The 27235-nt window shown below is 48.8% G+C and overlaps 1 protein-coding gene across 1 annotated transcript in view; it reads right to left on the bottom strand.

The window, feature by feature from the left end:
* Positions 1–27235, bottom strand: part of DNAH1 (dynein, axonemal, heavy chain 1) — a 151529-nt gene that overhangs the window by 12663 nt on the left and 111631 nt on the right. The window contains exons 40-61 of the mRNA XM_006876051.1: positions 24467–24558; positions 24120–24274; positions 20357–20534; positions 19475–19669; positions 19233–19352; positions 18011–18169; positions 17722–17832; positions 16579–16719; positions 16311–16471; positions 15723–15880; positions 14854–15027; positions 12802–12840; positions 10020–10198; positions 8944–9174; positions 8088–8284; positions 7584–7719; positions 6585–6793; positions 6197–6368; positions 5104–5295; positions 4692–4802; positions 3634–3819; positions 3040–3231 (exon numbers count right to left, since the gene is read on the bottom strand). Of these exons, the coding sequence (XP_006876113.1) occupies positions 3040–3231; positions 3634–3819; positions 4692–4802; positions 5104–5295; positions 6197–6368; positions 6585–6793; positions 7584–7719; positions 8088–8284; positions 8944–9174; positions 10020–10198; positions 12802–12840; positions 14854–15027; positions 15723–15880; positions 16311–16471; positions 16579–16719; positions 17722–17832; positions 18011–18169; positions 19233–19352; positions 19475–19669; positions 20357–20534; positions 24120–24274; positions 24467–24558 (3488 nt within the window). The remainder of the gene's footprint in view (positions 1–3039; positions 3232–3633; positions 3820–4691; positions 4803–5103; positions 5296–6196; positions 6369–6584; positions 6794–7583; positions 7720–8087; positions 8285–8943; positions 9175–10019; positions 10199–12801; positions 12841–14853; positions 15028–15722; positions 15881–16310; positions 16472–16578; positions 16720–17721; positions 17833–18010; positions 18170–19232; positions 19353–19474; positions 19670–20356; positions 20535–24119; positions 24275–24466; positions 24559–27235) is intronic.

The raw sequence follows: 27235 nt of genomic DNA, 5'->3' as shown, positions 1-27235 counted from the left end.
CTTCCATGAGTGTTGATAGTTGACCCAAGAAGAATGAAGTCCTTGACAACTTCAATCTTTTCTCCATTGATAAGAATATTGTTTATTGGTCCAGTGGTGAGAATTGTTTTCTTTACATTAGAGAGATGCAAATCAAACCACAATGAGATATCATCTCACACAAGGAATAACAGTGAAGTTCAAAAATGCAGAGCATAATAAATGCTGGTGAGGATGTGAAAAGACTGGGATCCTCCTACATTGCTGGTGGGAATGTAAAATGGTCCAACCACTCTGGAAAACATTATGGCACTTCCTCAGAGAGTTGGAAATAGAAATACCATATGATCCAGCAATTCTTCTACTTGGTATATATCCACAAGAAATACAAGCCATAATGAGATTAGATATGTGCACACCAATGTTCACAGCCGCACTATTCACAATAGCAAAATGATGGAGCCAGGCTAAGTGCCCATCAACTGAAGAATGGATAAACAAACTGTGGTACATATACACAATGGAATATTATGCTACCTTGAAGAATAACAAGGAAGCCTCAAGCCACCGCATAACATGGATGAACCTTACAGCCATTATGCTCAGTGAAATTAGTCACAAAAGGACAAATATTGCATAAGAGCAGTATTGTAAAAGCTTAAGAAAAGATATCTATACTAAAATGAAAAAAAAATTTTTTTTTGGTTTGTTACCAGTGGGGTTGGAGTGTGGGGGTTTGGGGGATGTGGAGTGAGGCAACAGTAGAGCATAGGGTAGGGGCAGACACATCATAGTTCAGGTGTTGGGGAGGGCAGTACAAAAGAAGTGGGATGGGGTGGAAGAACAAGGTAGACAGGGGAACACTGAGACAGGTTTGCATGGGGTAAATAGCACAGAGGTAAATAGTGATGCATGCTCAACCTTGGAACAACAGGGCTCTGTGATACAGGGATCAAGGCATAGTTTGAAGAGGGGAAATAATACTAAGATGCTTGACTGTCTTATGTATATTGGTTTCCCTTTTTTACTATTGTAAAATTGAAACTTGAGTTGCATAGTTGGGAAACATGATTAGTCTGTCTTCAGCCTATAACTGATTGGAATACCTAAAAGGGGTTCTAGAACTTGCCCAGTGAAATAGGCCTCCTGTGGAGCCTTTGCACTATGGAATCCTGAGCCCTATCCAGAACCTTCTAAGGTGGGACATTCCCACTAGATAGGACAAGCAGACCAGCCTGGAACAGCAAGAGCGACAGCCTGGAACAGCTAGAGCGACATCTTCAAAGAAAGATCAACAGGAAAAACTCAAAACAAAAATGTCAGTATTCTTGGACTGGCTACTCCAAGAATAAGCAAGTTGTTCACCAGGAAGCAATCAAGTTCCTTCAGGACAACCCCTCCTCATAAGACTGAAACTCAAAGGGAACACATGAGCAAGCATGTAAGCTTTGCTGGTGCCCATGTTGGGCTACTGGTGAGTGGAAGAGAGGGAAAGGCAGCAATGAAGAAATGGGCTGAGTTCAATCACGTTCCACAGACTCCCGTGGACCTGGAGATGAGAGACAGAAGAAGAAGGGCTGGTTGGTCCAAAATATGGTTGAGACCTGGGGACACCTAAGCCTGTGGACAAGGACATAGCTACAGAGGTGTAGAGCTGAGAGTAAAGCATCCAGCTGATATGAAGTAAGAGGGCTCACACAAGACACAAGAACACCCAAAGTTTCAGAAAGTACCCATTTGACCTAATCTTGATGGCTTGGTAATCAGAACTCAACTAGAGGAAGATAAAAACAAAAACAAAAACAAAACAAAACAAATTTTGATAAAGGAAACGAGGGTAAATTGCTATAATTTGATGAACTTGACCTATACTCATGGAAGTAGTAACTCTAAATACCAACAGAGAGGGAAAGAGTCTTCCCATCAAGTATCAATGCTATCCCCTCTGTACACAGCGTAGATAGGGATGGGCAACTTAGACATTGGCTACCTAAAATTAGGGGGTAATCAAGGCATGAAATGACTGGCTTAAAAGGTTTCAAGGGGGAGCTTGGTTTAATAGTGTGTGGTGAAAGAAAGAATCCTCATTGAATAGTTTTCATCTTGTCTAGATGGATCTGGTTAAAGGAGATGGGGATAAGATTCTTATGATTCAATAATGAATAATTATTATCATGACTAATTGCGATTTTCACAATTGTAAAGGTAGAAGTTTTCTAACAAAAACATGGGAGTGGTTAAACTTACAGTCCAGAAACAAAGGACCCAAGGGAGAAGACCATAAGTGGAATGCGAGACCTTATCCAGAGAAGCAGCGACAACAGAGATGGAGGTAGAGATGGGGGCATGGAGAGAGGGAGCAGCTGAGGACTCCAGATTCATGGAAAGTGAGAGACTAAGAGATGGCATCCAGGAGGCAGGCTTTCAGATTGTGCCCTTTGGTGGTATAAATTATTATATATGCCTGAATGTTTTTTTTTTTAAAAAGCTAAAGTGAATAGAGAGACACACAGGATAACTGATGGTACATGGAAGGGATTATAATAATTGTAATGAAACAAGGTGTATGGTTTTTTAAATGTAAAACTGATGATCTGTCCTATAAACTTTTACTCAAGCCACAATAAAAACCTTAAAAAAAAAAAAAAAAAAGATCACATGCCAGTGGACACAAACCCAGAGGCAGAGAGGGAAGCCAAACCTCACTCAGGTGGTGAGGTTGAGGATGAGATCCAGTGGACGGTGAAGGCCTTGGTCAAGAGGTTACAAAGAAGAAAGAGCATGAAAGGGCATTTCCAGGATGTGGAGCAGCAGTGCCTTGGGTGACACCTGAGGGACTGCAGGAGCTTGCCTGGGTCCCCAGGGACTCTAGACCCATTTGTTGGTGATTCTGAGTTCCTGTGGGGCCAGGATCTTATGGGCCCATGGAGCCGTGTTGCTGGTAGAAGAAAGACAGAGACCACACTACCTGCAGATGCTGTGGTTTGCGGCTCCTCACCCACCTCCCTACATCCCTGGGTCCTGCTGTCATCGGCTGGCCCCAGTGCTGGGCACACTTACCTTGTCAAACTTGAAGAGGCTCTCTAGGAAGCGACCAGGATCCTGCAGCAGTCCCTTGCCTGGCTCCCAGTAGTCATCCACCTTAGAACCCGGCTTCTCTCCAGGCACCTTCTTGGGCTTAATACCCTTCATGATGCACACGGCTTCTATGACTAGTTTCACGCCTGGGGGTGGCCGCTGCATGGCACGTACCTGTAGGCCGGACCAGAGGTGGTGCAGGGGAGACCCATCACTAGTGAGCATCTCAGGATGGGGACAGCTGCCAGATAGGGTAGGGCCCACCATATCAATCCCTAGCACTAGAGGACAAAGACCACAACTGGGGATTTTCCAAGGTCTGCCTCAACCTGTGGCTCCTACTGGCCTATTCCACGTATTAAGGTCTGGCCATGAGGTTCACCTCTCAAGGGCCTACAATGTGCCCTGTGCCCTGCAGACTGACACCAGAAGGGCCAGGCAGGTGGCTGGCTTCTACCCCTAGCTCTGCTCTCACATCTTGGCACAAGTCCCTGAAGGATATATAGACAATGGTATTGGGGCTAGGACTCAGGAGGGCACCAGGGGTAGGGGTGCAAGAAGAGACCTGGCACCCACCTCAGTCACGTCATTCTTATTAAGGTTGCGCAGGCTGGCCAGGGCAGCGTCCAAGGCTGGCAGTGCTTCGTCCAGATCCTTCTGGGCATCATCAGCGATAGCCTGGGCCTTCCTGGCCTTCGCATTGGCCTTGATCTCCTCTGCTTGCACTGAATTCCGGGTCTCTTCAGCAATGGCTGTGTCCACCTGGGGATGGGAGGCAGGAGGAATCAGTTAGGCAGTTCTTGGGGGGCAGACAGTGGCAGGGACATCATGCACTTCATGATGACCAGTTTCAAGCCCAGAGGCAGCTGCTGCAGAGGCTGGGCCAGAGGTGGGGTAGGGGAGACCCATCACTGAGTGGGCTCCTCAATGTGTGGACTTTTTCTCTCTTCCCTGGCCCTGAGTCTCCCAAGATGAAAGGAAATGAGGGCTGGCGTGCCTGTTCTCCAAGGAATCTCTCAGCTGCAACAGGCCATCCTGATCTGGGAATACCGGCATCCTTTGCACAACCCAAGTATTCACTGAGGGCTTGACATGGGGCTTTGGGCTTTTTATGCTGGAGCATAAACCCCATCTTTCTTGGAGGAGCAGTGCACTTAACTAAGTCCAAAGAGTATCTTCATCAAAAACAAAAAGGCACTCCTTCTACAGGTGGCTTTTTTTCCATCTGTGGGGAAATCTTGCAGTACACTGACTTTGTAGAGCAAAACAAGTGATTGTTCACCAGTAAGCTGTCCTATGAACATGCAAATCTGATGCTTACTGTGTTGATGGCCTCAACACAAGGCCCTGTGCTCTGCCCTGGAACTCTGCACATCGACCTTGGTGGCCCTGCCACTCTGTCCATGTGGTGATTACCAGGCTTGTCTGGGCTCCTCTGTCTCCTCCTCACTGTGTCCCTGGCCCCCAAAGGGTTCCAAGCAAGCATTTGTTGAAGAAACAAATGACTACTGACAGAGGACACTGGGGCCCAGAGAGACTGGACAGCTTGCAGAGGTCAGACAGCTAGTGACCTGGGCTGAGTGGGGATGCTGAGGCTCCTCAAACTGGGTCAGGCACCAGGGAGCACCCTCAACCTTGATCTGATCCATGGTGAGCATGGTGTCCTTGGCAGCCTCCTCCAACATGGGGCGCATGATCTCCAGGTCTTCCTGCATCTTGGACACGTCCTCAGAAGTACGCAGCAACTGGGGTAGGGGCACAGAGAAGAAAGCAGGTATGATAGGGGGCTGGGGAGACAGTCAGGTTTACAGGGCTGGCTTCATTCTTGACTGACAGGCTGTGGCCGGCAGCTTTGGAGGACCCCAAAGGAGGAGAGTCCCTTGAGAACCTGCAGGTGACCTGCTTTGGCCTTGTCCTTAGCCAGCAGCTTTTGCTCTTTGATGCAGAAGGAAATTACAGGTAGACAAGCCAGGCTGGATTGCCTGGCACCAGGGGTAAAAACAAGTTGGCCAAACCACAGGCCACAAGGTCTTCCCTGAGGCCTACCTTGTCGAGACCACTCTTCATGCGGTTCTTGGCAGTTTTCAGCTCCTGTTTCTTCTGTCCAATGAGGATGGAGAAAATGTTGAGCAGCTCCAGGTAGCTCTTGGGGGTCACGTAGTTGTGGCGGGCCAGCTCAGCCAGGAACTCAACACACTTACTGGCCACCGATTGGTGGATACACACGCACACCTTAATCTGTGAGCAGGAAAGAACACTGAGGTCAACTTCTTAGAATTCCCAGCAAAGGTGGGGTACCAGGAGCACCTACAGAAGCCAAGTGGGGAGCCAAGTGCAGGAACCTTCACACCCTCCGACCCACTGTGTCCCACAACTGCCATAGCAAGGGCATGATTTGATAGATGAAGCTTTCAAGGACAGAGCTGGCTTTGAACGTGGACTGGGGTGTCTCCTAGCTCCAAGCCCAGTACCCTTGTCACAGCTCCATGACTTGCTTCACTCTGAAAGCCCTAAGGCGATGCCTTCATTGGATGAGAGGCCTAAGACCTCAGCACAGCTAGACAGGGAAATATTGGATTCAACCTGCCTCTTGACCCCCAGGTTGGATCAGACAATTCTACCACTACCCTCATCTTCTTTGAGTTCATGCTGCAGGGGTGAGGTGGAGGGGGGTTGGGGGAGAGTGTCTTGGAAGAAAGCTGCCATGGAGCCCATAGCAGTTAAGAGAAATAACCATGTAATTGCGCACAGCATCCTGCCTCACCATGGCAGCCAACTGTTGTTGTTAAGTGCCGTCAAGTCAGGTCTGACTCAGAGTGCCCTGTATAGGGTTTCCAAGGAGTGGCTGGTGGGTTTGAACCACCGACCTTGCAGTTCAAACAGACCTTGTGGTCCAGTGCTTATCCTACAGTGCCACAGCAGGACTCCTTGACAGCGTGTGGCACTTTCCAATTTTCAGATAAGAAAACTGATGCTTACACAGGTAAAGCTGCCTGCCCAAAGGCTTACAGACATTGGTAGGTCTAGAACTTTCGCCCAAGCCTTGGTGACCCTGAGCCCATGCCTGAAACTAAGCATCTCCTTCCTCCTCCCCACCCTCCCACCCCCTTGAAGTCTTACTCCTTGTCAGGACACCTACCAGCCCTTCAATGCCTTCATTTGTGGCTTCCAGTTCTGGGATCTCATTCAGGAACATGTTGGCCACAGACTCTAGAGCTTCTGCCGGCCACTCATTAAACCAGTCAATAGTACAGCAGTTGACCAGGGAGGGGAACTGCCTCAGGCGAGCTCGGAAGATCTCTCCAATGGGGCTGGGGGGTCAGGGATCCAATTAGGCCCAGAGACTTATACCCCCAAGAATCTTCACAGTGGGTCTGACCATGCCAAGAGCATGACAGCCAGGACACAGCATCAAGGCTCAGTGCCACTGCTCACCTCAAACCCAAGTACTCAGGCCTCCACCTTCCCAAGGGTCAGCCTCACCACGCCCAGCCCTGCTGCCCATGTGGCTTGGCAACTGCTTGTACCTCATGCACAGCACCATGTGGATATTGCTGCGCACGCGCCTGGTATAGCCAGCCATGAGGTTGGCCTTGGTGGGTTGCAGGCCCTGCTCCTGGATATAGGGCCGCATAGTGTTAACGATCTGGTCCTGCTCATCCGGGGAGTATAGGTTGGGAATGTCACCTGAGTTAAGGATGTTGTTGATGTCCTCCAGAAAGGATTCATTCTTGATCTGGAAAGAAGTGAAAAGTGGGCAAACTAAGCCTGGTGGATGACCTGTGTGTTGGGCTCACGGGACCCTCATAACAGCCCATTTTCTAAACCATGCTACTTGAGGCTCCAAGAATGAGCTCCCAAGGGACCCCCAAGCCTTGGCTCCAGAACTTGCACCCAGGGCTGTGAAAGGGCTGTGGGTCCTGAGAGATGTGGAGTCTGCCTCCTCACAGCTCACAGGGCCAAGGCGTGACTGTGCAGAGGGAGTCCTCACTTTCCTGACTCAGTGGCTGCCTGGCGGGAGCACAATCCAGGGCTTCAGTTTAGGCTTAACCTGACTGTAAGCTATGGTTAGGTGCTGCTCTGTTTGTCTTGAGCCTTGGGGCCCCAAAGCCACAGCCTCTCCTTCTCTCAGACATGCCTCATGCCTAGAGAACCCCAAAGGGAACAACTCCCAACAGGGGAGTCTGGGTGTCCAGTATTGTGGGCAAGTTCTGTTGTCCTAGAGGTAGATGCCACTGGCCAGTGAGTGAATACTTGTGGCCAGCTGCAATGCCTGGAACCTACTCTATCCTTGGCGTGGGAGCAACATTCTGCCCTGTCCCCTTAACTCAGAGAGGTTGCCTTTGACCCCATGCCCCTGACCCACCCTTCTGTAGCCCTGTCTGGTCTCAATGGTCCCTCCTGAGGTCCTGTCTAGCTGACAGTGACCTGGGTATGGAGAAACTAACCACTTCTAGGATGCCACAGCAGGATGGGGTTGTATCCTGGCCACCCTAAACCCTGCCCACTGCCCATGGTGGTAGCACCTGAGTGTCAGCAAACAAGAAGGTGATGGGCAGGTTCTGTAGGCCAGCCTTGAGCAGGGCCTTCTTGACATCTTCACGCCACTCAGCCATGCCATAGTTCTTGGACAGCTCAATCTGGAAGCACTCGTACTCAGCCCTGGAGGCAGTAGCTTGGGTTGGGGTGTGCCAAAAGCTTGGTTCTAGGCACTAAGGGGTTCCCACACCCCATTCCAGGCTTTTGGACAGACTTGCCCCATCTTGGACAGACCTGTAAACTCCCCCAGTTTGAGCCTGCCAGTCTCTGCTCAAGCAAAGATGCACTTCCCTCTCCACAACATCTCAGGGCATTCATTGCTGCTGCCTCTCCTTAAAGCCCAGGTTCCATTTCCTGACCTTCCAGAAGCCCATGGACTTGGTGGGGCTGCCTTGGGGCTATCCTAGGCTTCCATCACTATGGAGAAGTATGGATCAACCTAACAACTTGCTACTCATCACCGCACAGCCCACCATGCCTGAGGCCCTCACATGTGTGAGGCCAGTCTAGTGAGGGAGCTTCGGCCACTGCCGCCCACACCCAGGAGGAGTGCATTGCCCAGTGCCTGGCGTAGGGTGCGGCTGATGCGGCAGATGTGGCTCATGGCATCCATGAAGAGAACCAGTCTCAGTTTGGCCGTGTTGATCTGGTTGTAGTCTTCCATGTATTCCTCAATCACCTGCATCATCTGGGAGGCCAGAGTGGAGACAGCTGGGTCCCCTTCCCTCCCTATGTACCCAGGCCCTCTCCAAACCCTCCTGTGCCTGCCCAGCTCCACTAGGACATGAAGGGGCATAGGTCCTTCAGATCTCAGGTCTGCAGAATGAGGCAGGGAGGAACTGAAAAAGGGCAATTTCTGCCAAACACACTGAGGCCCAGCTCAGCAGGAGGCATCCACTCTGGGACCCTGGTGGGAGCTCCTGGGGGCGAGGTGACTATGCACATGGAGAGAAGACATCAGATAGACCCATCCAGCCCATGTGCCAGGGAATGTCACAGACCAGGTTCTTTTCCTGGCCTCTGGGGTCTCCTGACTGAGACCCATGCCCCCAGGTATCCTGCTGCCCCCTCTATGGTGAGATGATACCACCCCCTACATGGACACAGCATGGCCCTGTTTTCAGACCTGCCATAGTTGAACCACAGCCCTGTTCTCAGAGAGAATTGAGTAGGGTCATCTGACAGGTGAGGAAAGGGGATTCAGAGGAGAGAGTGGCTTGCCATAGCACTGTGGTCTGTCAGGGGTGGCTGCAGAGGGCCTGGGGTCCAGGAGGCCTGAGCAAGGAGGATCTCACCAGGGATAGGTACCAGGGAGGGGTACCAGCTGACCAATCAGCTGCCCCCTACCTTCTTCTCGCTGATGATAAGCTCATAGGACTTGACATCAGAGCCTGGTGACATGAAGTCCCCGTAGAGGATGGGTTGGAAGGGGCAGACCATGTCAAAGGCCACATCCCACCGCTCCATGCGGCTCACAAGGAGCTGGTCGAACCAGGTGCGGTCCTCTTCATTCACCAGTCGGTCTCGGAACACGCGACAGTTCTCGTGGTACCACAGTCGCAGAAGCTGCACCATGTCCTACGGCCACCCAAAGTCAATGTCTGCCCTTGTCCTGGCCCTCAACCACTTCTCAAAGCACCAGGTGGGAGCTCCATCTCCTGGGCCTAACTCTCATACTTACTAAGACCTAGGACCTTGGCAGGGCTACTGAAAGATGCATCTGCTAACTGAATGGGATTGAGTGAACCTCACAGTGCAGCCGTGCCTCCTCGCCTCCCAGCTTCACTAACCAGACACAAACACAAGTCATCACTTCAACTCCTATGGCTCCCATGGTGCCCATGCCCCAAGCCTGGGAGGGATGCCTCTCCTCACATGTCCCCGTCTCTTCCAGGTTAAGAGGACTGATGGCCCCCTCATGACTCTGGCGACAAGTTCAGCAAGGCCAGTTTCTGTCCTGTTCACACTCTCCTGACCCCAGGCTTTAAATACACTGACCCACCCAATGCCCCCCTGTGGGCTGCATCCCCCATCCCCAGGGATCTCCATCACTCTCAGGCTGAAATTAAAGGTCCAGCCCCCACAGCTCACAGAGTCTGCCCCACCTAGCACACTGGCCAGCGCACTTCCTGCTCTCCTTCCAGCTCCTTCTACCTGAGTGTCTTTGGTTCCCAGAGGGCATCTGCTCACTTTCCCCTCCAGATCTTTGTACAAATCAGGCACCCTTTTTCTCTCGTCTTCCCCAGCTCTCTTTTACGTGGCTACCTTCTGGGCATGGATTGGGGCTATATGGGGCTGAGCAGCACAGGATTCCTGGAGGTGAAGAATAGCTGTACCCCCAGTGCTCCTCAAGGGATTACTGGGGTAGGGAACCTGTGATGCCTGGGGCTGGGGAATACTGTGTAGGGGCCGCGGGTCCTCACCTCCACCTTGGAGGCCTCAGCCATGAGCATGCCCTGGAAGACCTTGGAGAGGTCCCTCAGATTGAAGGTGTAGTGGGATTTGGCTGGTGTGGGCAACAGCTGGGAGGTGATGGTGGAGTACACTGTGGTGGTGGCTTCCACAAGGGACTCCGTGAGGTGGGCAATGTGGGGGGCCCCAGCTGTAGGAAAGGACAGTGGGCTGGGGTCACACAGGCTGGAGCTCCCTGAACAGCCTCTGTAGACCCTCCCCTCCCCCATCTTTGCTGGGGATGTGTTCTTCTATGGATGACCCCACCCCTGCTTGCATGCCTGGATTCTACCCATTCGTTAATCCCTTCTCAAATGCCACCTCCTTCACAAGTGCCCCCTCCCCCCTTAGGGTAAGGAACCGCTCATCCTGGCACTCCTCTACCTTGTAAAGGATTGAACTTCATCCTCCAAAAATATGTACTGTAAATCCTAACCCCTATACCTGGTTATAATCCCATTTGAGAATGGGGTATCTTTGTTATGTTAATGAGGCAGGATTAGTGTAGGATGTGTCTTAAATCAATCTCTTTTGAGATATAAAAGAGCGGATTAAACCAGCAAGTCAACATACAGTGATGGGGGAAGACAGATGCTAGGCCAAGATAAAGAAGAGAAAGGAACTTCACCCAGAGCATTCAGAGACACAGAGAGCTGGCATCCTAATTCATACTTCTAGCCTCTTAAACTTTGAGAAAATTAATTTATGTTTGGTCACTATGAGTCGGAACCGACTCCACAGTACTTAACAACAACAACAAAAGCTACCCACTTTGGTTGTCTGTAATAACAGCACTAGATAACTAAGACACACTCCCTACTGCAGGCATAGCTCATCGGTGCATGGGTGTGCTCAGGTAGATTCTTGGGAGGTTGGTTCTAGTGGAGTTGGTGCTGGGCAGACGTGAACCACAGCCAAGGAGGGTGTCAGGCTCGCTGTTGGTCTCACTGGCCCACATGGGCTTCTGGGGAGTGAGATGGTGGGTGCAGGGAAGCTGACAACTCAGTTCTGACCTTTGAGCTCAACCTCCCACTTTGGAGCTGCTGCAACCTCCAGTCTAAATCTTAATTACTGGCAGAGCTCTATTACTTGTTCTTTGAAACCTGCCGGATTCTTTGCTGGGAACCAAAATTTCAACAGTGGGAACTTGGGGCAGAATGAGCCCCCAGAGGAGGGGGGCTCACCCATCAATAGAGGATACTGTGTATGTACCAGAAACAGACACTCCTTGACTCTCTACATGCTGACATTTTGGTGAGGGAGGTTGACACTCAACAGATTAGCAACAAGATAGGCAGTGCATAGTGCTGTAGAGAAAGTTTCCAATCCAGAGAGGTGAGGAGTGAGGAGTGCTGAGGCTGGGAGAGGGGGGAAGGGAGGCTTGCTGAGGAGAGGACATCCAAACAGAGACTGAAGACGGTTCATGCACACAACTGCAGAGTGTTCTGGGCAGAGGAGACAGCAAGGACAAAGGTCCTGAGGTAAGAGTACACTGGGGTGTTCATGAGCAGCAAAGGTTGGTATAAGAGGAGCAGAGACCAGAAGAGGGTGAGGGGTGACTGAGGACTTTTTCAGGGCTTGGGCTCGTGCCTGGATGGAGTGGGTGGGAGAAGAAGGACCTGATTCGACTTTCTAACAGGTCTCTCTGACTACAAGCGGAGGATGAACTGTTGGGGGTGAAAGGACCAGTGTTAGACTCAGGTGCATTCTGACAAATAAGTGTGGGAGTAAGAGAGGTGGGCAGGTCAGATGTCAGGCTCCTGTCCTGAGCTTCTGGAAGGGTAGGATGGCTATCACTGAGTTGAGAAGAGTGTTGTGGGGGCAAGAGGACATGAGGTCAGGAGTTTGGCTTTAGATGTGCTAAGTCTGAGATACTTGGTGGGCATCCAAGAGGAGATGCGGAGTCTGGGGGTCAGGAGTGAGGTCGGGGCGAAGGAGGGGTATTTGGGCATAGTCAGCACAAAGATAGTGGCTACAGCCAAGGATGGATGAGAGTGTCTGAGGATAGTGTACAGTTAGAAAGAAGAGGAGGTTGGAGACCAAGCCATGAGAAGGGTCCTCAGAAGGGACAGCCAGGGAGGACCACAAGGGGAATGCTCTAGGAAGGAGGCTGCCCACTCAGGGAGGACAAGGACCTACAGCTGACATGTGAGTAGTGTGACCACATGGAGACCAATGGTGACTGCAACAAGAGTACTCTTAAGGGAGTGGTCAAGCTTAGGGGAAAGTGGAGGAGAGGGACAGTACTAGCAAAGAAAGACTAAGTAGGTGACTAAGGAGAACCTAAGAGGGCATTGTCATCTGATGGCCTGTGAGCAGAGGGGAGAAGCCTAGAATCTGAAGTGGTCAGTCACCCACTGTGTGAATGTGTGAGGACTGCCACAAGAGGGGCACCCCCACCCCTGCAGCTTACTCCTGGCTTGCCTGCTCAGTCAATGCTCCCTTTGGAGTCCCCCATCCTTCACACAATTAGTTGGATTCCTTCATTCATTTTTTTCAACTCACACTTACTTTGCATCTACCCCAGATCATTAGCTAGGCATCAAGGGACTGACTGGCTATGTGAATGGGTGAAGGAGCAATGGTGTTGGTGTCAATCTGTGCCCAAGGCCCCACATGAACCTGAGATGGTTCTTGTGGATCCTGGTGCCCAGCCTCAGCCACATCCAACTGGAGCCCAAGCCTCCCCCAGCCTGAGCCAGCACGCCATCCCCATCCAGGCCCTCTTCAGCCCCTTCCCAGTCCTGCACTTACGCCCAGGCTCCCGGTAACTCTTTTCTCCGAGTAGTCCATCTAGAGGGTAGAGAGAGAGACGTGGGACTCAGACTTTGGTGGGTGCCTGGATGCCTACCTAAGCTGGCTGTACCCAGTTGGGAAGCTCCCTGCCAAACCCCAAAGGTGGACATGCAGGCAAGTCCTAGACAACAGCCCTTGAGGGCAGGCCCTGCTCAAGTGGTCAGAGGAGACAAGGGCTAACTTCCATCCCACACCACTGGCTCAGTGACAGGCAGAGATCAAAGGTCAAAATGTATGTTGGGTGGGCGAGGGGACCAATTTATCTATTCTATCTTGGTGGGTTTTCCTAATTTATGAAAGAAATATCCTTAATGGGATCCTGGTGTGGCACTGTAGGATGAGCGCTGGACTGCAAGGTTGGTTTGAACCATAAGGTTGGTGGTTCAAACTCACCAGCTGTTCCTCGGAAACCCATGCAGGGTAGCTATGCATTGGAACTGACTCAAAGGCATTTAACAACAATACAACAAACCATCAGAAGACAGTTGCTGCCTGAAGCATTCTATAGGTAAGACATTTGAAACGGGAAAAATCAAGATGTCTTTTAATCAGTTATTAAAAAGGTAAAAAAGATTTGTGGATGGAATAATTATTCTGGGATTGCATGTTTTCATTGCTACCCTATTTGACTGAAAATGGAAACTACGAGGATGAGTCAAAAATTATCCACACAATGGTTATATTAAAACACATGTCCACATCTACGGCTGATGACAACATTGAGTGTACATGTGAAATTATTTGTCAAACAGCTGAGTGACAGTGGATTATGTGGCAAGTCATATGTAAATCATCCTTGGCTCTGCCTATGAAATAATCCATGACAGACTTGGGTTTTGAAAGTTTGTGTGAGATGGGTACTGAAACAACTCACAGAACAGCATAAATATAAGCGTCTGGAATTTGCAAACAAAATTTGGACCGATATTCGAAGGAAGATGAAAGTTTCTTTTTTAAAAATTGTGACTGGTAATGAGACACGGACTCACCACTATAAGCCCAAGAGTAAATGGCAGAGTATGGAATGGAAACATCCTCAATTGCCGACCAAGAAAAAGTTCAAAAGTCAACCACCAACTGGAAACTTGATGCTCACCACTTTCTGGGATTCTCAAGGGCCAGTATCGGAACATTATCAGCAAAAAGGTTCAACAGTCAACAGTGCTTATTACAGCGGGATGCTCACTGAAGAGCTGAAGCCTAAACTCCTGATTAAATGCAGAGGACTGCTATCCAAGGGCATTGTGGTCCTCACACACAATGCACATCCTCACACCTCTGCTCACTCTGTTGACATCTGGCAAAAACATTGTTTTGAGGTGTTAAAGCATGTTCCCTATGGTCCTGATCTAGCGCCATCAGACTTTTAACTGTTTGGTCCCCTGAAAGCAGCCCTTCAAGGACCTAGATTCACCTCTGATTAAGAAGTGACAACAGCAGTGCATTTGTGACTCACAACTCAGGTGAAAACATTTTCAAATAAGGGAACAAAAAAGCTTGTTGACAGATGGACAAAGTGTATTGAAAAGCCAGGTGATTATGTTGAAAAATTATGTACTTATCTTTTCTAAAAGTTGATTAAAATAAATTCTACAGCCTGAGTGTGGATCATTTTTGACTCACTCTCATGTATGTGTACATATGTGGTGAATTCATGTATATTGTTGTTAGCTGTCACTGAAATTATTCAGACTCATGGTATACATACCAGGTGCCAGATCCCACACTCGCTATCCCACATACAATATGAGTACTTAACACTCACACCTTGGGGTGATGAGTACTAACATTATTGCTCATTTTACAGATGAATAAATTGAGGATCAAACAGATTCATAAACTTGTCAAAGGTAACTTAACTGAGTAAGGAACAATGTCACGAGTGAGTTCAGTGGTTCAGCCATTCCATCCTTTCCAGCAGCTGCCCTTGGTATGGTTTACCTGGCCTGGGTCTCTGATCTTGCCCACAGCTTTCTGTGCCAAACTCCCCCAAGCTTCACCCACACTCACCCATCCAACGTCCCAGGATGGTGGAGAAGATATGCTTCTTGCTGACCTCATCCATCTCTGTGAAGGACAGGTAGTTGAAGTGGCGTGTCAGTCTTGGGGTGATGGCATTCCTGCCCCCACCTGGGGGTCCCATAGCACAAACAAAGTTGATATCCACCAGGTTCTTGAAGGCACCTGGAATTGCAGCGGGGAGTGAGAAGGGGGTTTTTCCCAGAGTTTCAATATGACTTTCATGAGCCTTCTCTTCCATTAAAAATTAGGTTTTATGATTCTACTGGTATAAAAACAAATATATTAATATTACACATTAAAACATTTTCTTTGACCTGAAAATTCATTCTTCCTTGTTTTTTAAGGAAATTAACACATTTTCATTGCCTCTAAAGGAGCTCTGGTAGCGTAGTGGTTATGAATCGGGCTGCGAACCTTAAGGTCAGCGGTTCGAAACTACCAGCCGCTCTGTGGGAGAAAGATGAGGCTTTCTACTCCCGTAAAGATTTACACCCTCGGAAACCCTGTACAGGGTCGCTATGGGTCGGACCCGACTCGATGGCACTTAACAACAACAACAACAACATTGCCTCTAAAAGTAACACATTTATATGGCCTCTAAAAGTCCTAGTGTGGCGCCATGGCTTAATGCACCAGACTGCAAAGCCGTTTGAACTGCAAGGTCGGTGGTTCAAGCTCACCAGCTGCTCCTTGGAAACCCTGTACAGGATTGCTATAGTTCGGAACCAACTTGATGGCACTTAACAACAAAAGTACTGTGGGCCCCAGGCCCTGTGCCTGCTGTGTCTAATGGGTGTTAGCCTGCCCCTGCCCAGCACAGCCCACACCCTGCTGGCCCAGGTCCAGCTGGTACACACCGATGATCTTGCGGTCATACCAGCCACCGTGGTCCATCCACTGTCGCAATAGTTCTATGGGAGGCTGAGCACCGTATGTCTCCAAGGCTGGCATATTCAGGTCATCGATGAAGAAGATGAAGTTACGTCCCAGGGGTGGCCCAAACACACCTTTCCGCCTGCAGGGAAGGGCTGTGTGAGCCCAGCACCCATGGACATAAGTCCTCGGAGAATCTTGTGGGGACAGGATTTTGGGAAGCCCTCCTAATTTCAGCCTGCTCTGAATTGCTAGGTCTCTTGACCAGTTCTTTATCCCTGAACACCCTGGGACATGTCTGAGTTTTTCAGGCTTCTCAAAGGCAGTCCTCCACCTCCACCCTTACCTGCCCTGGTGCCCATCCCAGGGTGAGCCTCCACTGAGAGGCTCACTAGGAATTCTTGATAGAGAAAAGGCTCCAGAAGAGTCTGCAAGGGGACCCAGGACCTCTCAAGGGAGCCACGAGCAACCCCCAGGTGGTTCTGGCAAACCTAGGTTGGGGGTGTGAGACCACAGTTGGTTCAGCTAGGCTGTGGGGACATTGGGGATGAGGAAGGACGAGGGTGCCCTGCCTCTTGTCCAGCTTGCTGTCGATGAGATCCTGGGTCTGGTTGGCTGAGGTACGGGCGGAGAAGGTAAGGAAGTGGCTGATGTACTCCAGTGGCAGGTTCTTGAGGAGCTTGTCAGCAATGGTGAGTGTCTTCCCCGTGCCTGTTGGCCCAATGCACAGCACCTGGGAGAGCGAGGAGCACATTGCAGAGTGTTCCAGTGGGGCCACCTGATCGGTGTGACAGGCTGGCCATGCCCCCCAAGCTGGGGTCTTAGGGCATGGGCACGCACAGGTTTGTGGTTGGTGAGCAGCATGCCCAGCAAGTAGGACATCTGCACGGTGTCCATGGTGGGCACGATGATATCGCAGTAGTTGGTGTCAGGCATCATGGTGAATGGAGTTGAGTAGTCCATCCACTTCACCCAGGCAACCTGCAGGCACAAATACTCATGGGTGGGTTGGAGCTCCTGCCGACCCAGCCCTGGCTGTGGCCCCTGCTGTGAAGGGCCAATGAGGGGCTGCTTCTGCCAAAAAGAGGAAGCCCCATGCCCTGCTCTCTGCACAGGGTGGGGGCTCCCAGCACAAACCACCAGGAATGGGGGTCTCCTTGCACACAGCTGCCCAAGGTGGGGGCTCCCTAAGGACTGGCAATCCATGAGTCTGTGTGAGGTGCTCTGGGAACTGGATAACCCAGAATGCACATGTCTTTGCTGTTTGGTTTCAGGCTACCCAAGGGACAAGGGAACTAGAACCACAGCCTCTACAGGATACTGCAAGGTCACCTAGCCTCCCCCACCATCCCTTCCTGCATGGATCCTTTCATCCATAGCCCTGCCATGGCTTGCAGATTTCCCTCAATGGACAAGTCAATACACCACTGGGGAAAACTCTGACCACTAAACCCAAATGTACCCTGTGTGCTTCCCAATCAGGATACGTCTCTGCCTTCCTTGTCCTGAGCTTGGTCCTTCCCCTGACACATAGACAGGCTTGTGGAGCCCTTGTTGTCTGACAGTAGGACCAAGACACTGAGGAAGGTCACTGAGAGCTAAGACTCCGACCCCTGGGAAGCTCAGCACTTGGGAAAATGGGCCTTTAGATACAGTTGATGTAGTCAAGTCCCTGGACTAAGGGTCAGCACAGAGGAGGTGATATGCAGGACTGAGAAGGGAGGTATTCTGATGTCTCCTAACCCCAGGCTCAAGTCTAGTTCTTGCAGTGACTAGCTGGCAGTGACTGTTCTGAGACTGTTCGCTTGTCAAGAAAATGGTCACAACAGCTGTGAGGCTTCATAAAATAATGCAAATAACTCCTCAGCCTGAGACCTGGTGGTCAGCAATGTGGCCTTCTCTCTGTGATCATCTTTCCTTGAAAAGAACAGTCCCTCCCCAACACCCAGCGGGGTCCTATCTGTTGAGGAGGGCCATAGCCACCTGCTTGCCACCTTCTTCCTCTTCATCATCATCTTCATTGGTGTTGCTGATCCCTGCATCCTCTAGCCTATAATCGAACACCAGTCCCTCTTCTGGGAAGAGCATGGCCAACTGCAAGTGACAGGGAGGAAAATTGGACTGTGAGGACCAGGAGGTTTGGGTGGTCGTAATTCCTCCTCCCAGTGACTTGTCCATAGCTGCCTGGGACAGTAGAAGGCCCCAAACCACTCAGCATTTGTCACCCGCCTCCCAGACCTCGGATCCCAGACCTGGAAACTGGTTCTCTCACATTTTGGATCTCCATCTTGTTCCTCAGCCAGTTGCTGAAACTGATGCGGCTTGCGCTGTCCCCTGTGGCGCCCACACTCCAGATCAGGGAGAAGATGAACCACGGCTCGATCAGCTCTGGAATGCGATTCAGCTTTTCAGGGGACATTTTCTTGATACCCTGGAGAGAGAGGGAATAGTATCAGACTAAGACAGCAGTATACAGTGAATTATGTCCTTCTCCCTCTAAGTGTATGCTGCAATCCTAACCCCTGTAACTATGAAGAATGGGACTTTCTTTGTTGTGTTAGTGGGGCCCTATCATGTGGACCCATTGCCATCAAGCTAATTCCAACTCATAGTAACCTTGTATAGGGTCTTCTGAGTCTGTAAATCTTTATGGGAGCAGAAAGGTTCATCTTTCTCCCATGGAGGAGCAGCTGGTAGATTTGAACGGCTGACCTTGTTCAAGCCCAACACTTCTTTCATAGTACCTCCATGGCTCTTTTATATAGGGAGTCCCCTAAATCTAGTCACTTCTGAGTTATCAAAAGAGTAGCAAAGACAGAAGTGACTACATACAGGGAGAACATAGACTGTCTGTGCTGATGAAAGAGGTAGATGCACCTACAAGTCCAGAATCTCCAACTGGTTACTAGAAGTTGAAATAGAAAGAAATGACCTTCTTCTCAGGCCACATTCTGAGTTTTGACTGCTGGTCTCCTAACTGTGAGTCCTGGTGTGGTGCTGCAGGATAATACAGTGGACTGTGAAGTCGATTTGAACCGCAAGGTTGGCAGCTTAAACCCGCCAGCTGTTTCTCAGAAACCCCAGACAGGGTGGCTATCAGTTGGAGCTGGCTTGATGGCACTTAACCACAACAACAACTGTGAGAAAATGACTGTTCTTTAAAGCCACCACTTGTGACATTCCTGTTCCAGCAGCACCAGGTGACGAAGACAGACAGAAGCAGCACTCAGCGTCTGGGGTAAGCTGAAGACAGCACACCTTGTTTTTGTCTACATCTTCTGGTGAAAGAGGCTGCATTGTCTGTCCAGCCCATAGCTCCTTCCCCGCGAAGTGTTATGGCTGGGCCCCGGGCTTGGAGACTATCTACCCACTGCAGACTGGTGAGAGGTGGGCTTAGGAGCTATTCTGAGCCAACCCAATTCTCTCTTCCAGGGAGTTCTGATAGCCCATGTAAGGAGAGCAGGGGGTAGAAAGGGCACTGCTCAGGGCTGTACCTCTCTGGGCAGAAAGGGCTTGAAGAAGCAGTCAAGCAGCTTGAGGAGGCTCATGGTAAGGTTGCCGTTAGTTGAGGCGATTATCTCCTTCACTGAGATACGGACGAAGGCAATGGATTCCTGCAGGAGCAGCCCCCAAGCTGCTGTGAGCTCATGTGGCCAGCTTTCCTGGCTGGCTCTCATGGCTGGTGGCCACTATTCCTAATGCCGTGCCTGGTCTGGGTACACCATGCCTTACTTACCTCCAGGAAGTTGGCAAAGAGGACCTTAAACTGTTCCTCGTGGTCCCTCAAGAAGGAGGGGAGCTTCCTTAACCAACACTGGACAAAGGGCATGAGCCCAAGGATGCTGGGTTCCAGGTACACCATGCCACAGCGGGACACTGTGGCTGGTGAGGCCACTGCCAGGTCCTGTACCTCGAACATCATGGTCATTGCCTAATGTCAAGATGAGCCAGGATCAGGAGAGGGCACCGAGCCATGGTGCAGGGACAGTGCTGGCAAGGGAGGCAAGAACTGGGCACTCTCTGGCCAGTCCAGGGCAGGATATTTTGGGGTCCTTGATCCCTGGGGAAATGTGTTGAAAGCCGTATACTCAAAAGGCATTTTCCAAAGGACTCAAGAGCCTGGCTCAGGGAAGATACTACAAACCGTTCTTATGCTCAGACGAGACCCCCTTTCCTCTAAGAGCTGCTCTCACATACAGCCAGGCCCCCCCAGCCAGGTCTGCATCAACCATCCCTTGGCACGCTGCCAGGACCAAGTGGATGCCTGACCCAGACTGGGCCAAGATGCCTTAAAATGAGCCTGGGAGTCACAGTGCAGTGTCAGCCTGGATGGTCTGCGAAACCCTGGGCTTTGAGGCTCACAGGAAACAAGTCTGCTGGAAGGGTGTCATGGAACAGCTTTGCTGAATGTGGTAGAAGTATGAGAGTTCATGGTTAGGGCGGGGTGCTGGGAGCAGTACCTGAGCCCCTACTGAGAGGCCAGATGCTGGGGGTCACAAGGACTACCTGAGAAGTTGCTTTGGCCTTGAGAGGGTGGAATGGAGTTGGAGTGAGGATTGACCATCATGGTTTGGCCTCCAGAGCCCCCAGATGCTGGGGGAGTGGCGGGTGGACACACCTCTGTGAGTTTGATGATCTCTCCTGAGCTAAGACACAGCTTCTTGTTGTCATCCAGCACTGTGTTCATATTTTCAATCCAGATGGCATCCACTGGCCCATCGAACATATACCATTTCTTGTTGGTGTCAGATGCAATGGCCCCTGCCCGGATGAGGGAGGGGAAAATCCCATCGGTCCTGCAACCACCAAGCAGGGAAAGACTGAAGACACCAGGAGGCAGGACAGCAATTACAGCTGGCTTCCAGGGAAACCTGGCACCAGGCTGGTCCTACTCTGCTATTTTAACCTTCATTATCAGACTCCTGGTGTGGTGCTGTAAGATCAGCACTAGACTGCAAACCACTAGGTCAGCAGCTCAAACCTACCAGCTGCTTCTTGGATACCCTTTAAGAGTCGCTATGAGTTGGAACCAACTTTACGGCACTTAATAACCACATTTTCATTTTTAAATTACAATAGGGGAAAACAAGACTTTTTGATGTAACAGTATAGTGAGAATGTGCACTTATATTCCCACCCTGCCGACTTCCCACTAAAGTTGCATTAAAGAAAGATAAAAAGTGATATTATGAAAGGAAAATGGAAGTGAGGGAGAAGGTTAACAGCAGAAATGGTTTCAGGATCACACAATCTGAGTAATAGAAAGAGTTAGGGGGTGGCAATTGAGACAGCGGAGAAATTGGGGGACAAAGGATGGCTTGTAAGAAACAACTGCTCTTGCCACAGAATACAGGAAGACTCAGTTTTCAGAGGTACCAGTGGCTAGAGAAAGGGATGGGGGGAGGTGTTGTTAGTCTAACCCTCAGGCATCCATCTATCCACAGAGGCGTCTTGAGAGGGTAGGATGAGGCCCTTCACAAGAAATGAGGGAAGTAGTACAGCGCACAATTAGGAAGATGGATGAGCCCCTCCACATTGTCCCCATCCTTCTACTGTGTTCCTAGAACCCAGAAAACACCCCCAACAGGAGACTAGAGGCTTCTTCTTTGGAAAAACAGAACAGCCCTAGAGAAAAGACCCTTAGGTGCTGATATTTGGGGTCTCCATCCAATTGACCTATATGAAGCCAATCACCCAGCACTTACAACCAGTCCAGACTTCTAGACAATTGAGAAGAACCTCCAGCATGAACATGAAGACTAAAACAATAAACAAAAACAGAGGAGAGGAGGAGAACCTCAAAATTAAAAAGGAGAGTCAGAAGATAGAGTAAATAAAATCTTCCAGAAAGTTGTACAAAGAAAGACCATGGGATGGACAATAGGAAACAAAATTAAGGAACCAGTCCAGAAGGTCTAATATCTAATTAAAGGGTGTTCCAGAAAGAAGGACCAGAGAAAACAGACTAAGAACATTATCAAAGACACAGTTTGAAAATAGAAATCTTAGGGCAGAAGAACTCAAGTGTCTGTATCAGGCCAGATAATATATATTTTTTGACTTTGCAGGCCATATGTCCTCTATCATAATCACCCACTGCAGTGTGACAGTTGTTGTTGTTAAGTGCCACTGAGTAGGTTCCAACTCATAGCCTGTAGAGGGTTTCAGAGGCTTTTAAAAATCTTTACAGGAACAGAAAGTCTTATCTTTCTCCCACGCAGCAGCTGATGGCCTTGAACCGCAGACCTTGTGGTTCTCAGATCGGTGGCTATCATATGGGGCCATTGTTTGTGTGATAGTAGCTACAGATAATATATAAACAAGCAGGCAAGACAGTGTTCCATTTCATTTTCATTAAAAAACAAAACAAAACAGGCATCAAGCTGGATTTGGCCTCAAGGGCCATGGTTTACCAACTAAATGGTTGACATGGAAACAATCCACTAACTTCCCTAACAATATATAAAAGAAGAATCCACATCAAGAAATCTCATCATATTGACATAAAGATGAGATCCCAAAAGCTTCTAAAAATAAGAAAAAAAGTCCTACTGGGAATCTGAATGAAGTCAGACACTGGGAGTCAGTACATAAAGCCTTGAATATTCTCAGAAGAAACCATTTTCAACCTAGAATTCGATACCCAGCCAATAACCAACCATACACATAGGTAGAATAAAGATGCTTCCAAACATATGAGGGCTTAAGAATTTCCTTGGATGTGCCTTTTACAGGAAGCTTCTGGAAGTTAGGTTCCTCCAATACAGTGTGTAAATTAAGAAAGAGAAAGACCTAGAAAACAGGGATACAGCCCAGACAAGAGGCAAAGAGTGTCCTCAGGATAAGAGAGAAGAGAAGTGCCAGGCTAACAGCTAGGCAGCAGCCCAAAAAGTGGTTGGGCCTGATGTGAGCAGGAGGGTATGGCCCCAGAGGGCAGGTGGGCTACAGAGAGGATCATGTGGTTGACCAAGTAGGAAATAGTCCTGGGAACACTTCTACAGTTTTTCAGCAGGTTTGAGAGAAATCAGTGCTTACTACATAGAAAACTGAGCAGATGAAAACCAGAATTATTTACTCCAGAAAAACAGAAAACTGTACTCGAAGGAAGATGAAATCACTATGGTTTGGCTGTGCCATGAGCTTTAAAACAAAACTTTCAAACTAGGGGAGATAATGAATATTGGTAAACTAAAAATTGCTCTATAGCTCAATTAGAAGAACAGAGTGAGGTTAAACTGTGATACATGGAGGCAGCTCCTCACCTTCCTTGGGAGGAAATCAACAGGAAAAAAAAAAAAAAAGAGAAAAGTCAGCCCCACCAGAGCAGGTTTTGGCAGAGAGATAAGGTGGGCCAGGTGCCTTTGCAGGTCAGACTTGAAACAAAATCCAATTTGTTGAAAATGTCTAACCTGATATATCAAGATTAAGTTCATGAAAAACAAAAAATAAAACAATTTAAGCTCTTTGGGTGTTGGGTGGGAGGAAGCAAACAAAACAGAAGATAAAGAGTAAAAAGACAAGAGAGAAAGCCCCTTCCTTTCAACACAGCCTACGATCAAAGGTAAATGCGGTCAGCAGCGACCCATGCTCCTTTTGTTGTTGTTAAATGCCCTCAAGTTGGTTTTGACTCATAGCGAACTTGTATAGAGTTTTCAAGGAGCGGCTGGTGAGTTTCAACTGCCAACCTTGTGGGTCAAAACAACTTCTCGTTTAAGTGCTTTATAGTACAGTGCCACACCATGCTTTTTCGGGTCTTAAATTACCTCCTGAGGCAACTCCCCACATGGCCATGGCCATGCCCCAGCCCCCTTGATGGCCACCTGGAATCCTATCTCTCAGCCCCTCTGGGGGCTACTGAACTATGGCTACTGGCAACTGCCTTCCCATGGGCACCCACTCTTACCAAGGCTGTGCAACGTGGCTATTCTCATGGCTATTTTTTTTTTGGAGAAACTGAGGCTAGGAGAGACCAAATGACTTGCCTAGTCTCACACTGTGGGTCTGGAGGTCAGAAATAGTTGCAGTACCAAGTCCTCCCTTCCAGCTTGGTGCATGTTCCCTAAAATATACAACTCAGCGTAGGAGCAGAGGCCCACAGGGGGACGACTAACCTCTCTCAGGGTAATGGCAACACCAATATTTACTGAGCACTTACTATGTGCCAGTGTTCAGGTATCTTCCATATTTTTTGTTCACTCTAATAATGGTGGCATTTAGACCCCACTGAGATACAGGGCTCAGGAAGCCATTCAGTGAGAAAGCAGTGGCTAAAATCCCAGGCATTTCAGCTCCAGAGATGGAGCTCCACTCTCCCACAGGGCTAAGGGAATGAGAAGGGGCCCACACTGCCCCCAGAGGCCCTGGGAATGCATGGCACTCACCACTCATGGGTGAGCAGGTCAAACTCCCCATAGAGCTGGCCCATTGTGATGGACTTGGGGTTGAGCACGTAGTAGTTGACAGCCTCATACACACCACCACTAATGGATGGCTTTCCTTTCAGCGAGGTCATGGCAGCTGCCAGGATTTTATAACACTGGGAGACAGATCCAAGAGTGAATCTCCTGCTGCCCCAGAGAGCAGAGCTGGAGGGGAGTGGGGGCAGAAGGGACTGAAGGGGTGTTGTAGAGGTCAAGAAGGTACAAATAGAAGCCAAGTCCCCTATGAGGCTGTGCCACTCCTGGGGCCCACTGTCCAGGACTCTGGCCTCCCACTTGACCCCACTCACGTTACTTTTGCCGGAGCCTGTGGGCCCAACAAGCATGAGGCCATGCCGCACCACAGTGGTCTCATAGAGTTGGATGCACTTGGTCAGGAAACCTGGAGGGACATGACCATTTTCCGAGAGTTAGAGCATGGACTTGAATCCTGACTCTGCCACTAGCTTTCTGTGTGACCTCAGGTGGGTCAGTTCACTCCCTGAATTTCAGTTTCCTCATTTGTAAAGTGAGGGTGGTGGTGTACTTACCTCTTAGGTAAAATCCCTACGCACAGAGCCTGACACAGCATAAGAACTGCCGAAAGGCCACCCACAGTCTCTATGAGTTGGTTCCGACTCACAGTGACACTGTATAGGGTTTCTAAGGAGCAGGTGGTGGGTTTGAACTGCTGACCCTGTGGTTTACAGTCCAGCACTGATCCTAAAGTGCCATACCAGGTTTCCATGGTGATCATTAATCCCTCAACTTCCACTGGGCAGGTAGACAGCTGTCATGGACCTGTTCAGTGTCAGCTGTCACAGGCACCAGAATCAGCTTTAGCCCCAAAGTCATTGCTCAGCCTGCAGAAGTCAGGAGCTAGAGACACAGTGGCCAGGCACAAGTCTAGGCCTAGGTGAGTGGCGTGAGTACATTACTTTGACACTACCAGGCCCAGGGGTCTCTGCCAAAGGGTAGGTCCAACTAGCCAGTGATGGCAAAGCTGACCCGACTCAGTTGGAGGACAGGCTATGCAGGGAAAAGGAGTTTGAAATTTCCATCAACAAGGCTGCTTAGGCCCTAGGGGGAAGGGGTGGGGGTGGGGGCAAGAGAAGGAAGTCTCAGGACCACTCATGGGGGATGAAGAACAGTAGGTCTAGTAAATCTATCTCTATTTGGAGATGACATGATCCTATACATTGAAAATCCCAAAGATTCCACTAGAAATCTGGATCTGATTTTTAAATTCAGCAATGTTGCAAGGCACAAAATCAATGCACAAAAATTAGTCGTACTCCTTTACAGAGAAAAATATGAAAAGGAAATAATAAAAAATAAATCCAGTACAATTTATAATGACATCCCCCTCCAAATGATAAATATTTAAGAATAAACCTAATTAGGGATGTGTACAAGTCGGTTCCAACTCGATGGCACCTGACAACAACAACAACAACAACAAGATTTATAAAATAGAAAGTATAAAACACAACTACAAGAGACCTACAAAAGCAGAAGGACAACCTGTATTCATGGATTGGAGGACTTAATAATGTGAAAATGTCAATACTACCCCAAGTGACCTATACATACAATGTAACCCTGATTCAAATTCCAACAATATTCTTTACTGAAATGAAAACTTGATCATCAACTTCATATGTAAAGAAGCTCTGAGTAGCCAAAGTAATACTGAAGAAGACCAAAGTAGGAGGCCTCACACTCCCTGATTTCAAAGCATACTATACAGTCACAGCAATTAATATGCCCTGGTACTGATTCAAGAATAGAAACAGACCAATAGACTAGAATTGAGAACCTAGAAGTAAATCCATTCATCTATGGACAACTGACTTTTGTCAAGGGGTCAAAGTCTATTAAATGGGGTAAGAAATAATTTCTTTAACAAACGGGCTGGTAAAATGGGATATCCACTTACAGAAAAAGTGAAACAGGATCCATACGCAGACCATATACAAAAACTAACTCAAAACAGATCAAAGACCTAAATGTTAAACTATGACGTTCTTGGAAGAAGACATGGGGGCACAACTATGGGACCTAATTTAAAAAAAGAAAAATGATTATAAAACACACACACACACACACATATATATATATATATGCATGAACAGCAGAAGACAAATTAGGTAACTAGGACCTCATAAAAATAAAACACTTATGAAAAAGATTAAAAGGGTAAAAAGACAACCTACAGATTGGAACCACCACTTGTCTGTCAGTTTGTCACACTGTGGGTGCTTGCATGCTGCTGTGATGCTGGAAGCTGTGCCACTGGTATTTTGAATGCTGGCAGGGTCACTTATGGCAGACAGGTGTCAGCTGAGCTTCCAGACTGAGATAGACTAGTAAGGAGGTGAGACAGTCTACTTTTGAATGTTTAGTCACTGAAAACCTTATGAATAGCAGTGAAACACTGTCAGATAGCACCAGAATATTGAATATTGAAATATGATGAAGAACACCAGAATATTGCCAGATATAGCGCCAGAAGATGAGCCCTTTAGGTTGGAAGGTACTCAAAATGTAACTGAGGAAGAGCTGCCTCCTCAAAGTAGAGTAGACAATAATTACATGAATGGAGTAAAGTTTTCAGGATCTTCATCTGCTGATGGGGCTCAACTCAAAGTAAGGAAAAGCAGCTGCATACATCCATTAATAACCGGAACATGGAATGTTATGAAGTATGACCCTAGAAAAATTGGAAGTTGTCAAAAATGAAATGGCATGCATAAACATCTATATCCTAGGCATTAGTGAGCTGACATGGACTGGTACTGGTCATTTTTAATCTGAAAGTCACATAGTTTACTATGTCAGAAACGATAAACTGAAGAGTGTCATATTCATCATCAAAAAGAACATTTTATGATCTATTTTTTGAAGTGTAAAGGAGCTCTGGTAGTGCAGTGATTACAAACCGGGCTGCTAACCTCAGGGTCAGCAGTTCGAAACTACCAGCTGTTCCACGGGAGAAAGAGGAGGCTTTCTGCTCCCATAAAGATTTACAGCCTCAGAAACCCTGTACAGGGTCATTATGAGTGGGAACCAACTCCACG

The sequence above is a fragment of the Chrysochloris asiatica genome, unplaced genomic scaffold (genome assembly GCF_000296735.1).
Source record: "Chrysochloris asiatica unplaced genomic scaffold, ChrAsi1.0 scaffold00350, whole genome shotgun sequence".
NCBI classification, from domain to species: domain Eukaryota; kingdom Metazoa; phylum Chordata; class Mammalia; order Afrosoricida; family Chrysochloridae; genus Chrysochloris; species Chrysochloris asiatica.
This window is presented reverse-complemented; position numbering and strand designations above follow the sequence as displayed.